The sequence below is a fragment of the Engystomops pustulosus genome, chromosome 10 (genome assembly GCF_040894005.1).
Source record: "Engystomops pustulosus chromosome 10, aEngPut4.maternal, whole genome shotgun sequence".
Taxonomy (NCBI): Eukaryota; Metazoa; Chordata; class Amphibia; order Anura; family Leptodactylidae; genus Engystomops; species Engystomops pustulosus.
In genome coordinates, this window is record NC_092420.1 from 11116227 (window position 1) to 11134513 (window position 18287).

General features: G+C 48.8%; 2 protein-coding genes and 1 long non-coding RNA gene across 4 annotated transcripts in view; 1 reads left to right on the forward strand and 2 right to left on the reverse strand.

The window, feature by feature from the left end:
• Window positions 1–4245, reverse strand: part of LOC140104059 (laminin subunit beta-1-like) — a 58211-nt gene extending 53966 nt beyond the window's left edge. Inside the window, exon 1 of the mRNA XM_072127400.1 lies at window positions 4058–4245. The gene's annotated coding sequence lies outside the window, so the exon portion shown is untranslated. The remainder of the gene's footprint in view (window positions 1–4057) is intronic.
• The window catches only part of LOC140104062 (uncharacterized), a 38190-nt gene extending 24760 nt beyond the window's left edge, over window positions 1–13430 (forward strand). Inside the window, exon 3 of the long non-coding RNA XR_011850237.1 lies at window positions 12864–13430. This is a non-coding gene — a long non-coding RNA (uncharacterized lncRNA). The remainder of the gene's footprint in view (window positions 1–12863) is intronic.
• Window positions 11046–18287, reverse strand: part of CCDC71 (coiled-coil domain containing 71) — a 37728-nt gene continuing 30486 nt past the window's right edge. Inside the window, exons 3-5 of one of the 2 annotated variants that reach the window (XM_072127402.1) lie at window positions 13202–13299; window positions 12801–12895; window positions 11046–11805 (exon numbers count right to left, since the gene is read on the reverse strand). In XM_072127402.1, coding sequence (XP_071983503.1) covers window positions 11588–11805; window positions 12801–12895; window positions 13202–13299 — 411 coding nt within the window. In that variant the 3' untranslated portion in view covers window positions 11046–11587. The remainder of the gene's footprint in view (window positions 11806–12800; window positions 12896–13201; window positions 13300–18287) is intronic. The other variant, XM_072127401.1, reaches the window with a different exon arrangement.

The window sequence follows — 18287 nt, forward strand, 5'->3', positions numbered from 1 at the left end:
ACAGCCACCACTAGGGGGAGCTCAGGAGATTACTACATACTGTATATACAGCCACCACTAGGGGGGGCTCAGGAGATTACTACATACTGTATATACAGCCACCACCAGGGGAGCTCAGGAGATTACTGCATTCTGTATATACAGCCACCACTAGGGGGAGGTCAGGAGATTACTACATACTATATATACAGCCACCACTAGGGGGAGCTCAGGAGATTACTACATACTGTATATACACCACCACTAGGGGGAGCTCAGGAGATTACTACATACTGTATATACAGCCACCACTAGGGGGAGCTCAGGAGATTATTACATACTGTATATACAGCCACCACTAGGGGGAGGTCAGGAGATTACTACATACTGTATATACACCACCACTAGGGGGAGCCCAGGAGATTACTACATACTATATATACAGCCACCACTAGGGGGAGCTCAGGAGATTGCTATGTACTGTGTATACAGCCACCACTAGGGGGAGCTGAGGAGATTCTACATACTGTATATACAGTGACACTAGGGGGGCTCGGGAGATTACTACATACTATATATACAGCCACCACTAGGGGGAGCTCAGGAGATTACTACATACTGTATATACACCACCACTAGGGGGAGCTCAGGAGATTACTACATTCTGTATATACAGCCACCACTAGGGGGAGCTGAGGAGATTACTACATACTATATATACAGCCACCACTAGGGGGAGCTCAGGAGATTACTACATACTGTATATACAACACCACTAGGAGGAGCTCAGGAGATTACTACATACTATATATAAAGCCACCACTAGGGGGAGCTCAGGAGATTACTACATACTGTATATACACCACCACTAGGAGGAGCTCAGGAGATTACTACATACTATATATAAAGCCACCAATAGGGGGAGCCCAGGAGATTACTACATACTGTATATACACCACCACTAGGAGGAGCTCAGGAGATTACTACATACTATATATAAAGCCACCACTAGGAGGAGCTCAGGAGATTACTACATACTGTATATACACCACCACTAGGAGGAGCTCAGGAGATTACTACATACTATATATAAAGCCACCACTAGGGGGAGCCCAGGAGATTACTACATACTGTATATACACCACCACTAGGAGGAGCTCAGGAGATTACTACATACTATATATAAAGCCACCACTAGGGGGAGCTCAGGAGATTACTACATACTGTATATACACCACCACTAGGGGGAGCTCAGGAGATTACTACATACTGTATATACACCACCACTAGGGGGAGCTCAGGAGATTACTACATACTGTATATACAGTGACACTAGGGGGAGCTCAGGAGATTACTACATACTATATATACAGCCACCACTAGGAGGAGCTCAGGAGATTACTACATACTATATATAAAGCCACCACTAGGAGGAGCTCAGGAGATTACTACATACTATATATAAAGCCACCACTAGGGGGAGCTCAGGAGATTACTACATATTGTATATACACCACCACTAGGAGGAGCTCAGGAGATTACTACATACTATATATAAAGCCACCACTAGGGGGAGCTCAGGAGACTACTACATACTGTATATACAGCCACCAATAGGGGGAGTTCAGGAGATTACTACATACTGTATATACACCACCACTAGGAGGAGCTCAGGAGATTACTACATACTGTATATACAGCCACCACTAGGGGGAGCTCAGGAGATTACTACATACTGTATATACAGCCACCACTAGGGGGAGCTCAGGAGATTACTACATACTGTATATACAGCCACCAATAGGGGGAGTTCAGGAGATTACTACATACTGTATATACACCACCACTAAGGGGAGCTCAGGAGATTACTACATAATGTATATACAGCCACCACTAGGGGGAGCTCAGAAGATTACTACATACTGTATATAAATCATTCAGTCTGCAGTAAGCTCCTGGGCTCCCCCTAGTGGTAATTTGAGAAGGACATATTTGGAGCTTTATATTATGAATATATTAAGAATTGAATCTGCACAGACTAATATGACATTCGCTATACATTTGTTATGAGCAGGGGATCTGAATGAATGTTTTTGTTATTGTGCACAGGATTAGGATGCGGCACATGTGAGTACAGGCAGGTATCGCCACGCTCAGTCACATGTCCCAGCAGGCCTGGCACACCGGGCTGCGGTTACCTGCTCCCACAATCCTATGAATCATAGGAAACCTACAGACCAGGGAATGCTTATCCCGCTCTGTGCAGCTGCACTTTGTACCTTGTGCATGGGAGTGTCACTACGACAGCGGAGAAACTACAACTCCCAGCATGCCCAGCTATCAGGCACTACACTCACACCTGCTATAGAGGTGACATGCCTTTGGGTCTATTGTACCATATGAGATCATTGTGATTGTGAAATGGTTGATAACAGAGAACAATAGCTAGAGATCTTGAGGTGTTGTATTCCTTTAAATACTGCGATAGAGGTTTTTTTTAGGATTTGCCAGAAAAAAACTGATTTACTGATGAAATAACAGAATATAATACAATATAATATAATATAATGCAACATAATATAAGGTAATGCAACATAGTATAATACACCTAATGTACAACCCCCCACATAATACAGACTACTACCACCACCAGTGTCATACAATCCAACCCACGGATCTATTATACAGACATAGCAAAGTTGAGTTTGTCAGTGTCAATTGTGCCACCTCCGGTTTTACATAGGACTGCACGTGCAGGTGAACTCAAAGTGTTAACTTGACTCAAACAACTGTATCCTCGTACAGCCAAACCTATAGATCACTTATAAAGATGTAGCAGAGCTGAGTATGTCAATTGCTGCTTCCCAAATTGTGATAGCTGTGGTTTTACATAGGACTGCAGATTACGTTACCACAATATTCTGACCAGTGCAGCTCTTATAATACACCAATACTGCAGACTTCAAAAAGATAACTCCGCAGATCTAGTGTACAGATGTAGTAGTGCTGAGATTGTCAATGAAAAACTCAAATTCAGTGGTTTTACATAGGACTGCAGGTTACGTTACCACAATATTCTGACCCGTGTAGCTCTTATAATACACCAATGCTGCAGACTTCCAAAAAAATAACTCCGCAGATCTAGTGTACAGATGTAGCAGTGCTGAGATTGTCAATGAAAAACTCTAATTCAGTAGTTTTACATAGGACTGCAGGTAAACCCACTGCATAACCTTGATTCTATAAGTTGCTGCAATACACACACACGCATACACTTTTGTCTCTATACAGCCAAAGCCACATAGCTAAAATACAGATGTTTCAGTGCTGAGTTTGTCAATGAAAAACTCAAATTCAGTGGTTTTACATAGGACTGCAGGTTAACCCACTACATGATCTTGATTCATAAAGTTGCTGCAATACACACACAGCTGTCTGTATACAGCCAAAGCCACATATCTACTATACAGATGTAGCAGTGCTGAGATTGTCAATGAAAAACTTAAATTCAGTAGTTTTACATAGGACTGCAGGTTAACCCACTGCATAATCTTGATTCTATAAGTTGCTGCAATACACACACACTGCTATCTTTATACAGCCACATATTTACTATACAGAAGTAGCAGTGCTGAGATTGTCAATGAAAAACTCAGATTCAGTGGTTTTACATAGGACTGCAGGTTAATCCATTGCATGATCTTGATTCATAAAGTTGCTGCAATACACACACACACACAGCTGTCTTTATACAGGCAAAGCCACATATCTACTATACAGATGTAGCAGAGCTGAGTTTGTCAATGAATGGCTCACATTATGTTATAGGAGTGCAGGTTACACTACTGCTGCGTCATCGTACAGCCACACTATACCTATACTATACCGATGTAGCAGAGCTGGGGTAGTTGAGGCAGGTGGACATTGTGTTACTTGGAATTTACATAGGACTGCAGGTAAATCTACTGCACATCTTTAGGAATAGAAGTAGCACAACAGCCTAAAATGACACGTTCAGCTCTGCTACATCTTCCCTCTGCAGGTGGTGGTGGCTATAGGAGGGACGGGGGAGACTCACCTGCTGCTCAGGGCTTGGGGTAAGTCGTCTGGTGTGAGTGTGCTCTTCCTATATCCGTAGCTGTGGGGTGTATCCTGCGCAGGGCGAGACCTGTCACCGCGTTATTATTACCTGCTTCCTACAAGGAGCCGGCTGCACAGATTGAGCCGGGCACTGACAGGGAGCGCATGGGATTGCAGCTGCTTCGGCAGGGAGTAGAGACAAACATGGGTGTAGGTTTCGTCTTTTGTCAGTGATAACCTTTGATATTGCGTCCATTGTTCTGCGGATCAGATTTCACTGGAGTAAAACGTAACACGGAGGCGCAGGGCGGGCAGGACGGGTACGGGGCACTTTGCCTACTTTGGAGACGTTTTGGGGATTTTATTTGCCGCCCCTTTAATTAAGGGTTCTGCGCTCAATCTAATGCAACACATCACAGTGCCAACCAGGGTGCCCACAGGGTACATTGCCTACTTACCACTGATACCTACTGTGCCCCATACCAGTCACAGACACAGCGCCCACTTACCACTGATACCTACAATGCCCCATACCAGTCACAGCGCCCACTTACCACTGATACCTGCTGTGCCCCATACCAGTCACAGACACAGCGCCCACTTACCACTGATACCTACAATGCCCCATACCAGTGACAGGCACAGCGCCCACTTACCACTGATACCTCCAGTGCCCCATACCAGTCACAGACACAGCGCCCACTTACCACTGATACCTACAATGCCCCATACCAGTCACAGGCACAGCGCCCACTTACCACTGATACCTACAATGCCCCATACCAGTCACAGCGCCCACTTACCACTGATACCTGCTGTGCCCCATACCAGTCACAGACACAGCGCCCACTTACCACGGATACCTACAGTGCCCCATACCAGTGACAGGCACAGCGCCCACTTACCACTGATACCTACAGTGCCCCATACCAGTCACAGACACAGCACCCACTTACCACTGATACCTACAGTGCCCGATACCAGTCACAGCGCCTACTTACCACCTATACCTACAGTGCCCCATACCAGTCACAGCGCCTACTTACCACCTATACCTACAGTGCCCCATACCAGTCACAGACACAGTGCCCACTTACCACTGATACCTACAGTGCCCCATACCAGTCACAGCGCCTACTTACCACCTGTACCTACAATGCCCCATACCAGTCACAGACACAGCGGCCACTTACCACCTATACCTACATTGCCCCATACCAGTCACAGCGCCCACTTACCACTGATACCTACATTGCCCCGTACCAGTCACAGACACAGCACCCACTTACCACTGATACCTACAGTGCCCGATACCAGTCACAGCGCCTACTTACCACCTATACCTACAGTGCCCCATACCAGTCACAGCGCCTACTTACCACCTATACCTACAGTGCCCCATACCAGTCACAGACACAGTGCCTACTTACCACCTATACCTACAGTGCCCCATACCAGTCACAGACACAGTGCCCACTTACCACTGATACCTACATTGCCCCATACCAGTCACAGCGCCCACTTACCACTGATACCTACATTGCCCCGTACCAGTCACAGACACAGCACCCACTTACCACTGATACCTACAGTGCCCGATACCAGTCACAGCGCCCACTTACCACTGATACCTACAGTGCCCCATACCAGTCACAGACACAGCGCCCACTTACCACCTGTACCTACAATGCCCCATACCAGTCACAGACACAGCACCCACTTACCACCTATACCTACATTGCCCCATACCAGTCACAGCGCCCACTTACCACTGATACCTACATTGCCCCGTACCAGTCACAGACACAGCACCCACTTACCACTAATACCTACATTGCCCTGTACTGGTGTCAGACACAGCGCCCTATTACCCCTATATGAGTGAAACCCTACAACCCTCCCTAACAGTAACAACTACAGTGCCCAGTATCAGTGATAGCAGTGCCCCTCTACTATCCATAGATGAGTGCCAGTCTCTGTGCCCCATTATCAGTAACACCAAGTGTCCCCATAACGTTTGGAGCCACAGTCCCCCATATGAGTAACAGCCCCCTATCATTGCCCCTTTCCAGGCATAGTCAGAAGGCTCTCTTACGGTGCCCCCATAACAGTGACGTGCCACACAGTCCACCTAGTGGACCCCATAAATTGCCACCCACATTGCCCGCATATGAGTGTCCTCTACCAAGTGTTGGAACCTTCATCGGCCTTACCAATGCCAGCCATAGCGCCCCCATATGAGTGGTTCAAGCAACTTTGAGAAAACTCTTCCTGAAAGTAAAGGTTAGGTGGTGGTCCTAAAATCCCCCAAACTCCGTGTCTCCAATGATGGGAGAGATTTGGGAGCCATTTATAGCTTTTTTTACACTAACAGCGCCTCCCCTGTCCATAGGCTGCGTCAGGTATTGCACTTCATCCCCCTTAACATGAATGCTGTAATACCAGACAAATCCTACGGTCAAGAGTGGCGCTATTTCATAACGAACCATTCTCATGTCCCGGTACGATTTTTTAAAAAAAAATTCTGCCTAATTTTTTTCTGGCACAGGCGGGGTTAACAGGACGTCTCCTTCTGAGTGAATAGGTAGGAGGCGGAATATTCCTTTGTGCCGTCTGTCAAGGGCTGAGGGAGAGTCTATAGTGGAAGGAGGTGAGTACATAGTGTAAGATAAACACGCGACTTGTACCAACATCTGCCAGAGATCTGCACGCCGCCCCTCCGCAGGATATATACACATGTTTCATGTAAATGTAGGCGCTAGGTTATCTGCAGGGGCCTACATGCAAATTCTAGACGGTGTAATACCTCATATGACCTGCGGGGGAGCTGCAGAGAAACTAAACCCACTGTCCCTACTGTAAGCACGCTGATTGTAGACATTACAACACTGCCACCTGCAGGGCAATCAGTGGTATTACACCGACTAGCAGGAATTAATCCAATCATAATGGGCCCTGAGCCTCATAGGACAGCAGGAATATACATGGCACATTACACATAGGGAAGCGGCAGGGGGGCGGGGCCTGATTTTATCTCAGGGACTTTTTGCCCTTTAATAGGAACATTCTGTACATTGCATGTATAATACTAACAGCAGGCGAGGGGGATAATAACACTTCCAAAATGTCTCTCTTTTTTGCTACTAAGTCAAAACGGTGTAATTTGCATATATTTGCATAAAAGTTATTATTCCAATGCACGAGGGGCCTATATTCATTAATCAGGTCATGGAATCATGACTGCAGCGCAGAGTATTTCAGTACAGAAGATTTGTAGGAGGCAGAGATACATTCATTCTTTGCTTTTTGGTTCAATACTCTGTGCTGATTAACACAAGAACAACACAATAATATTCTGTCTACCTAAAGCCACCACTAGGTGGAGCTCAGCAGCTGACTGCATACTGTACATTGAATTTAAAGGAAATCTACCATCAAAATCCATCCTCATAAACCAGGGACATTACTCATAGATCCAGGCACCGGGACTGTGGAGATCTTCTAATATTTGTTACCCATGGCCTCCTTCCTTCTAAAATCAACTTTTAAAATTAGACTAATGAGTCTGATGAGCTCCTGGGGGTGTTACCAGAACCCGCCAATGCTGCATATTCCCAAGCTCTAAGAGTGTTCAGGGTGGAGGATGAGACATTGCAAGAGCCTGTGAAGCTAGAGCACAGAGAGGCTCTGGTAAGCTGAGGGAGCAGGGGAGGAGACAATGTAACAGCATAGAGGGGCTCTGGTAAGCTGAGGGAGCAGGGGAGGAGACAATGTAACAGCATAGAGAAGCTCTGGTAAGCTGAGGGAGCAGAGGAAGAGACAATGTAACAGCATAGAGAGGCTCTGGTAGGCTGAGGGAGCAGGGGAGGAGACAATGTAACAGCATAGAGAAGCACTGGTAAGCTGAGGGAGCAGGGGAGGAGACAATGAAACAGCATAGAGGGGCTCTGGTAAGCTGAGGGAGCAGGAGAAGAGACAATGAAACAGCATAGAGGGGCTCTGGTAAGCTGAGGGAGCAGGGGAGGAGACAATGTAACAGCACAGAGGGGCTCTGGTAAGCTGAGGGAGCAGGGCAGGAGACAATGTAACAGCATAGAGAGGCTCTGGTAAGCTGAGGGAGCAGGGGAGGAGACAATGTAACAGCATAGAGAGGCTCTGGTAAGCTGAAGGAGCAGGGGAGGAGACAATGTAACAACATAGAGGGGCTCTGGTAAGCTGAGGGAGCAGGGGAGGAGACTATGTAACAGCATAGAGGGGCTCTGGTAAGCTGAAGGAGCAGGGGAGGAGACAATGTAACAGCATAGAGGGGCTCTGGTAAGCTGAGGGAGCAGGGCAGGAGACAATGTAACAGCATAGAGAGGCTCTGGTAAGCTGAGGGAGCAGGGGAGGAGACAATGTAACAGCATGGAGGGGCTCTGGTAAACTGAGGGAGCAGGGGAGGAGACAATGTAACAGCATAGAGGGGCTCTGGTAAGCTGAGGGAGCAGGGGAGGAGACTATGTAACAGCATAGAGGGGCTCTGGTAAGCTGAAGGAGCAGGGGAGGAGACAATGTAACAGCATAGAGAGGCTCTGGTAAGCTGAGGGAGCAGGGGAGGAGACAATGTAACAGCATAGAGAGGCTCTGGTAAGCTGAAGGAGCAGGGGAGGAGACAATGTAACAACATAGAGGGGCTCTGGTAAGCTGAGGGAGCAGGGGAGGAGACTATGTAACAGCATAGAGGGGCTCTGGTAAGCTGAAGGAGCAGGGGAGGAGACAATGTAACAGCATAGAGGGGCTCTGGTAAGCTGAGGGAGCAGGGCAGGAGACAATGTAACAGCATAGAGAGGCTCTGGTAAGCTGAGGGAGCAGGGGAGGAGACAATGTAACAGCATGGAAGGGCTCTGGTAAACTGAGGGAGCAGGGGAGGAGACAATGTAACAGCATAGAGGGGCTCTGGTAAGCTGAGGGAGCAGGGGAGGAGACTATGTAACAGCATAGAGGGGCTCTGGTAAGCTGAAGGAGCAGGGGAGGAGACAATGTAACAGCATAGAGAGGCTCTGGTAAGCTGAGGGAGCAGGGCAGGAGACAATGCAACAGCATAGAGGGGCTCTGGTAAGCTGAAGGAGCAGGGCAGGAGACAATGTAACAGCATAGAGGGGCTCTGGTAAGCTGAGGGAGCAAGGGAGGAGACAATGCAACAGCATAGAGGGGCTCTGGTAAGCAGAAGGAGCAGGGCAGGAGACAATGTAACAGCATAGAGGGGCTCTGGTAAGCTGAGGGAGCAGGGGAGGAGACAATGCAACAGCATAGAGGGGCTCTGGTAAGCTGAAGGAGCATGGGAGGAGACAATGTAACAGCATAGAGGGGCTCTGGTAAGCGGAAGGAGCAGGGGAGGAGACAATGTAACAGCATAGAGGGGCCCTGGTAAGCTGAAGGAGCAGGGGAGGAGACAATGTAACAGCATAGAGAGGCTCTGGTAAGCTGAGGGAGCAGGGGAGGAGACAATGTAACAGCATGGAGGGGCTCTGGTAAACTGAGGGAGCTTTATTCCCATCAGTACAGGTCAGTGCTGCTCTATAATGCTCTATATGATCCTGCTGATGCTCCTGAATGAGTGAGAGAGTTATGGAGCGGATTCTCCTCTATGTTCTGTGTGCAGTGTATGGGAGACATCCTAGCAGCCAGTCTCCAGCCTCCAGCTCTGAGACACCTGAGAATTACAGGCAGAGGCTACAGAGGGGAAAACTGCTACACACTGCAGAATACAGGTCATATAATGTCCAATGTGGTTCTGGTGATGGTTCTGAGTAAGTGAGAGAAGTGTGTAGTAGATGATCCCCTCTGTGTGCAGTGTATGGGAGACATCCTAGCAGCCAGTCTCCAGCCTCCGGCTCTGAGACACCTGAGAATTACAGGCAGAGGCTACAGAGGGGAAAACTGCTACACACTGCAGGATACAGGTCATATAATGTCCAATGTGATTCTGATGATGGTTCTGAGTAAGTGAGAGAAGTGTGTAGTAGATTATCCCCTCTGTGTGCAGTGTATGGGAGACATCCTAGCAGCCAGTCTCCAGCCTCCAGCTCTGAGACACCTGAGAATTACAGACAGAGGCTACAGAGGGGAAAACTGCTACACACTGCAGGATACAGCTCATATAATGTCCAATGTGGTTCTGATGATGGTTCTGAGTAAGTGAGAGAAGTGTGTAGTAGATTATCCCCTCTGTGTGCAGTGTATGGGAGACATCCTAGCAGCCAGTCTCCAGCCTCCGGCTCTGAGACACCTGAGAATTACAGACAGAGGCTACAGAGGGGGAAACTGCTACACACTGCAGGATACAGGTCATATAATGTCCAATGTGGTTCTGATGATGGTTCTGAGTAAGTGAGAGAAGTGTGTAGTAGATTATCCCCTCTGTGTGCAGTGTATGGGAGACATCCTAGCAGCCAGTCTCCAGCCTCCGGCTCTGAGACACCTGAGAATTACAGACAGAGGCTACAGAGGGGAAAACTGCTACACACTGCAGAATACAGGTCATATAATGTCCAATGTGGTTCTGATGATGGTTCTGAGTAAGTGAGAGAAGTGTGTAGTAGATGATCCCCTCTGTGTGCAGTGTATGGGAGACATCCTAGCAGCCAGTCTCCAGCCTCCAGCTCTGAGACACCTGAGAATTACAGACAGAGGCTGCAGAGGGGAAAACTGCTACACACTGCAGGATACAGGTCATATAATGTCCAATGTGATTCTGATGATGGTTCTGAGTAAGTGAGAGAAGTGTGTAGTAGATTATCCCCTCTGTGTGCAGTGTATGGGAGACATCCTAGCAGCCAGTCTCCAGCCTCCAGCTCTGAGACACCTGAGAATTACAGACAGAGGCTACAGAGGGGAAAACTGCTACACACTGCAGGATACAGGTCATATAATGTCCAATGTGATTCTGATGATGGTTCTGAGTGAGAGAAGTGTGTAGTAGATTATCCCCTCTGTGTGCAGTGTATGGGAGACATCCTAGCAGCCAGTCTCCAGCCTCCAGCTCTGAGACACCTGAGAATTACAGGCAGAGGCTACAGAGGGGAAAACTGCTACACACTGCAGGATACAGGTCATATAATGTCCAATGTGGTTCTGATGATGGTTCTGAGTAAGTGAGAGAAGTGTGTAGTAGATGATCCCCTCTGTGTGCAGTGTATGGGAGACATCCTAGCAGCCAGTCTCCAGCCTCCGGCTCTGAGACACCTGAGAATTACAGACAGAGGCTACAGAGGGGAAAACTGCTACACACTGCAGGATACAGGTCATATAATGTCCAATGTGGTTCTGATGATGGTTCTGAGTAAATGAGAGAAGTGTGTAGTAGATTATCCCCTCTGTGTGCAGTGTAGGGGAGACATCCTAGCAGCCAGTCTCCAGCCTCCGGCTCTGAGACACCTGAGAATTACAGACAGAGGCTGCAGAGGGGAAAACTGCTACACACTGCAGGATACACGTCATATAATGGTCAGATATAGTGTTACTCCATAGTTACACACAGCACCAGTATTTATGCAGAGTTTGGTGAAGGGATTATCCAGTCTGATGCAGAAACCTGGTGCACCCCTCCTCCCCATCGCTTATGGCAGGGAACGGACTCCTGGAGAGCAGCATGTCGGTCCGGTCCTGTTGGGACTGCAGCAGTTGTCTGACGTAGATGAGTCGTCTGCGTTTTCTGGACACTTTCTGCATTACTGGGCGATGAGCAAAGTTCTTGAACAGATTTATCTGAAAAATAAGAAAAAGCCCAACAATGATGCAGGTTTCTAATATTTTACGTCTGGATTCCTCTCCTTTGCTTGCTGTCAGTGAATCGACTCCAGGTGAGTCTTCCTCATTACTTATGTTATGGTTGACATGGTATATAGTAGGTATAATGGTCTTCTATTACTTTATATAGGAAGATATCGCCACCTGGTGGTCAAACTAAGTACTGCATTGGAATGAGGCTAAACCAAGTCCTGGAAGAAATCCTTACATTCTTAAAGGAACGCTCCAGTCACAGCAGATTCATTGGGGGTCATTTACTAAGGGCCCGAATCGCGTTTTCCCGACGTGTTACCCGAATATTTCCGATTTGCGCCGATTGTACCTGAATTGCCCCGACGTATTCGGAAAAACCGCCGCATTTAAAAACCGAAAAAGTGTCGCTTGGTGACCGCTTACCTTCACCTGGTCCGAGGTGGTGCATTCCGGCGCGTGGAGATGATTTTCAGCGCAGCAGCGCCACCTGGTGGACGGCGGAGGAACTGCCTTCATGAATCCCGGCCGGACCCGAATCCAGAGCAGAGAACGCGCCGCTGGATCGCGAATGGGCCGGGTAAGTAAATTTGCCCCATTGACTTGTATCTTGTGCAGGACCTTAAGGAAGGAGCAGGACTAAAGGTTCTAGGAATATAATGATAATGGGTCCTGCTCCTGCCTTCAGGACCTGCACAATGTATTATTCAATGAACTAGCTTTGAGTGGAGTGTTCCTTTAATTATTTTACTGAGAGATTTATTCAAACTCTTAATATTGTCTACTTAAGACCTTCATCTAAGTCATCAGTATCAGGTCAATGTGGTCCGATACCAATTAGGTCCTGGCAGCATCTGAATGGCAGAATGAATAAACCCCATGGATCAGTGTAGTGGCCATGCTGGGGTACTGCAGCTCATCTCCTATTAACTTTATATGACAGAGGAAGTCAAAGGTCATACACCTTAGAGGCCCACATTCACCTCTTCCTGTGACATTGGTTCTCCATAATCCTCCTTCAGCTTCTGCTTTGATTTCTCTTGCAGGATTCTCCAAAGTTCTTCTGCCCCGGGGGTGTCTGCAAAAATCAGAGAGGAGGCGATTCACATTCATGGTGCTGTAGGTTATACCTCCTAACAGTCCCAGGTATGGGGTGCAGAACCCCCATCTGAGTTTCATTCTTCTTTGTCTTCTAGAACTTTGGGGGAGGTTAAAGGGTCTCAACGGAATTTGTTGGCCCTTTAACCAGGAGAGGGACTACGAGCGACACCAGGGCTCTGGAGCAACTGCAAGTTCTGCGGAGGTCGTCGTGACCAGTCCCTGGTGCCTGAGACCCCTCTGACATTTTCATAGTTAGGGGTCCACTATTTCCAGTCTCACCCACCCTCCATCTGCTCCAGGATACATTGTAATGAAGAGCTGACGTGGAACTCCATGGGCGGCGGATGAAGGAAGTACTCGGCTGCCTCCTGACCCAGAATCCTATGGAGGGAAGGAAATGTTATCAGACTGGTAGGAAGGGGTTAACCCGGCACTAGTGCTACAGCCTATACCTGTATACCTAGCACAGCGCCGCACATTGTCCTCTGCCCATGACTCCAATAAATAACCCCCTGAAGGACTCATCTTGTATGTGGTTTACATTGACTTCAATAGGATCCTTGAGATCCAGCTTATAACTTAGAAACCTTTGAGAAGCCTATTTTAGATTATAGTTCAACGACAAACTTTCTTGATCGTTGCGTTATGTTACCGCATAACGTACAATACGACTTGCAACATTCAAGAAACCTATTTTAGATTAACTACTGATACAAAATACTGACATGTGAAATTGGTCCATCAAATGCCTCCACTAGGGGGAGCTAATGTAAACATGAAGTACAAGTGGAGATTTTAGGGCATTATGTATACCTAACTTCATCAGTGCTCTCAATAACTGTTTACCTCTGATGTTTACCTCTGATGTGTCCCTCATTTAAAGGGACGGCCCTTATTTTTTTATACCTAAAACTTTACATTCATACATTTTCTAACCCCTCCCACTATATTTCATTATTTATTGTCTTTTGCACAGGGTTATGGCTGTTTATCTATATGTATTTACAGCCCTGTTCCCCTGCCACTTACCTCTGCAGCTGCTGCACATAGGTGACACTGGACCCATCACTCCCATCCTCCTCTTCTTCCTCCTCGGATGACTCTTGCACCATTTCGCAGACACTGCGGCAGAACGGACTGTTACCACAATCCATTCTTTGTACAGAGATCCTCCGGTTAGGACTCAGTCTCCAATCCTGACACCCAGCCATTACAACTATATATATATATACACACCGTATATGAAGCAGGGTGTTGTCTATATACAATGTCTTCCCTCCCTCTCTGCAGGAATGATGATCACAGTACACAGTGACTCTTATAGTGTCCAGGGAGTGTTGTCATAGTGACCCTCGGGTTCTCAGTTTTTCCCCTGGTAATTATTAATAAACATAAAATCTCTGGCTGTCCTGAGAGCGAGCGGCTCCCCCATCCTGCTGTGCGGAGATAGGACTAATAATGGAGAGAATGGGATATAGGGGGGCAGTAAAATCTGCCCCATTCATCCCCCTGTAAATCACCGTCCGTGTTCTCTGCAGGACTGGAGACAGCGATGATCTTTCGGGTTTATATTTGCATTGTTGGGAAGGTGGAAGCGTTGCCTTATGACGGTGGAGGCCACCATATGGTGCGGACTTAGATTTTACATGGTGTCATGGACAAGAAGTTCCAATATGCCAATAATGGATCAGTATTTCTGCAGCGCCACCACAGGAGAGATGATGTACTACACAGTATCTATTTGCATCAATGGGTCCTCCAGAATGGGAGCCACACCCCCAATCACTCTCCAACATTGTGGATCCTGACGAAAAATAGGACTGGCACATTGTGGATGGCACAGCAGACAGTGGGACTGCTGTATTTAACAGAGGGTATGGCTATGGGGGACTACACCACCAGGGGGCTTATAGCTGGCAGTGGGGGCAAGGTGTGACAACAGAGATCTAAGAGTCAGATATGGGGGCACTGTCACCAGTCTCTTTGAGCTGGCGGTGGAGGCACTGTTTGGCACCAGGGGTCTTATAGCCGTCAGTAGGGGCGCTGCGTCACCAGGGGTCTTAGAGCTGGCTATGGGGGCACTTTGTCACCCTGGGTCTTGGAGCTGGATATGGAGGCAGTGCATCACCTGGGGTCGTGGAGCTGGCTATGGAGGCACTGCGTCATCCAGGATCCTGGAGCTGGTTATTGGGCACTGCGTCTCCCAGGGTGCTGGAGCTGGTTGTGGGGGCACTGCGTTTCCCGGGGTCTTGGAGTTGGTTATGGGGGCACTGCATCACCCAGGATCTTGGAGCTGGCTATGGAGGCACTGCGTCACCCAGGATCCTGGAGCTGGTTATTGGGCACTGTGTCTCCCGGGGTGCTGGAGCTGGTTATGAGGGCACTGCATCACACTGGGTCTTGGAGCTGGTTATGAGGGCACTGCGTCACCCAGACCTAGAGCTGGTTATGAGGGCACTGCGTCACCCGGAGTCCTGGAGCTGGCTATGAGGGCACTGCGTCACCCGGAGTCTTGGAGCTGGTTATGGGGGCACTGCGTCACTTGGGGTCTTGGAGCTGGTTATGGGGGGGGGGGGGGCACTGCGTTTTACGGGGTCTTGGAGCAGGTTATGGGGGCACTGCGTCTCGCGGGGTCTTGGAGCTGGTTATGGGGGCACTGCGTCTCGCGGGGTCTTGGAGCCTGCTATGAGGGCACTGCGTCTCGCGGGGTCTTGGAGCCTGCTATGAGGGCACTGTGTCACCGGGAGTCCTGGAACTGGCTATGGGGGCACTGCATCACCCGGGGTCTTGGAGCTGGTTATGAGGGCACTGCATCACCCAGAGTCCTGGAGCTAGCTATTTGGGCACTGCGTCACTCGGGGTCTTGGAGCTGGCTATGTGGGGCCCTGCATCTCCCAGTGTCTTGGAGCTGGCTGTGGGGGTACTGCGTCACCCAGGGTCTTGGAGCTGGCTATGGGGACACTGCATCTCCCGGGGTCTTGGAGCTGGCTATGGGGGCATTGCGTCACCCGGAGTCTTGGTGCTGGCTATGGGGGCAGTGCGTCATGTGTGATGCAGTGCCCTCATAACCAGCTCCAGGTCTGGGTGACGCCGTGCCCTCATAACCAGCTCCAGCACTCCGGGAGACGCAGTGCCCAATAACCAGCTCCAAGGTGACGCAGTGCCCTCATAGCAGGCTCCAAGATCCTGGGTGACGCAGTGCCCCCATAACCAACTCCAAGACCCCAGGAAACGCAGTGCCCCCACAACCAGCTCCAGCACCCTGGGAGACACAGTGCCCAATAGCCAGTTCCAGGATCCTGGGTGACACAGTGCCTCCATAGCCAGCTCCAAGACCCAGGGTGACAAAGTGCCCCCCATAACCATACCCTCTGTTAAATACAGTAGTCCCACTGTCTGCTGTGCCATCCACAATGTGCCAGTCCTATTTTTCGTCAGGATCCACAACGTTGGAGAAGGGTCTTGGAGCTGGCTATGGTAACAGTGCGTCACCCGGGGTCTTGGAGCTGGCTATGGGGGCACTGCGTCACCTGGGGGTCTTCTATATATTCGGCAGGTCTTACCTCACTGACGCCTCCATGGCTTCTCTGTGAGAGATCTGGGCACTCCGGCCTCAGGTTGCATAGAAATTGGCGACACAATGACCGAGGAGTTTCATCACATGTAATGGGGTTACACAATCTGCGGGGGAAGGCCTGCACTTAAGACCTAATTACAGTAATTAAGTGCGTGTATTATATGTCCACAAGAGTGTACAAAGTCGTTAACCCCATCACGACCGCAGGAAAAGCCAATGACGGGGGGGGGGGGGGGGGGGGCGACAGGCTGTTATTTATCAGCAGGATAACAATGGAAAGAAGTGACGGGAAGTATTGGATACGGATTCAATTAGCAGATGATCAGAGCATTGCAGGGCGGCAGCGCCATCTAGTGGCAGCAACACTCATAGCACTGGCTCAGTGCTGGATGTGGGGTGTAATGGGCAGGAGGGGAGTACATGGGAGTGTTGTGGGCATGCTCTGTGACCTATGCCGGGGTCAAATGTGTACAGAGGGGAAGGAGGTGAACTATGACCGATGATTGATCCCGTGTTACCTGCCTCCAGAGATGTAAGAGATATCACCCCTCCCCCTATGATGAAATGACTCCTGGCCCCGCCTCCAGTGCACACAGCACCCTCCCCCCAAATAAGATCCATCGTTTTTTTTTTTATTCAATTTCATTTTTATTTCCATAAGTAAAAATACATATATTAACAGAAACATAAAATAGAAATCTAAAAGTCATTTACATAAATCACACTCCACGATATTTGGGCTGCAGCTTAATAACTTAATACGGAGGGGGGGGGGGTTCGGCTGAAATGTCGCAGTATGCTGTAATGAACGGAATGATACGGGGGGGGGGGGGGAGGGGAGTCCGGGGCGCAGGCAGCGAGAAACACGTGGAGGGCGAAATAAATAAAAGAAAGGCAGGCGGTGATCATCGCAACAAAATCAAAGCTGCTGCTTTATGGCGGCTGTACACAGAGCCTTCAAGGGGCACTCCAGGCCCATCTACTACGAGGGGGCGGAGCATGACATAAGGATTCGGAGAATCCACAGTGGCAGCTACCTGTGGGATGACACTGAAGCCGGGGGGCGGAAGGCCACCTCACTAAATAACAAAAAAAAAAAACACTGCATGGAAACAATAGAAAAATATATACTGTATATATATCTGTAGCAACGGAAGGTTCACTTTTAGAAGAGTAATAATAAAGTCTCAGATTCGTGGCGTCTTCGGCCGCACATCAAGTCATCTCCACATTGAGGCCTAAGGGGTGTAACACAGGACGTAGGGAGAGACGCCTCACAATGAACGACCCCTGTGACCCCCCCCCCCTGTTGTCCTGCACTGATCCATGGAGTATGAATGGAGTAGCATGGACAGATGGGGGCCCCTTCCACATGAGGTCTGGCAGCTGTACACAGGGGGTAGTATTCAATCCCGGGGCAACCCCTTTAAAGGAAGGTGGGACTGCTTAAAGCTTTGTTTAAGACCCCCAAAAGCAGAATGAGCCTTTAAGGGGCTGCTCCAGGATGAAATGGCATAGTATAGGGTATAACATGCTACTGATCAGTGGTGACCGATCTCCTGGGACTCTCACTGAAGGGTGGAACAGCAAATCACACACGAGCCCCCTGCTGGAGATAGCAGAGCACTGCACCAGGCTTTCCAGCGTGGAGCCACACTGCACATGCTCGACCTGACACCCATTAATATGGGGGGAACACAACTATAAGTCTCATCCCTGTGGGTCCCAATGAAGATGTTACCCAGTGTCCTAAACTATAGATGTGGCCGAATTAGTTATCTAAGCGGAATTG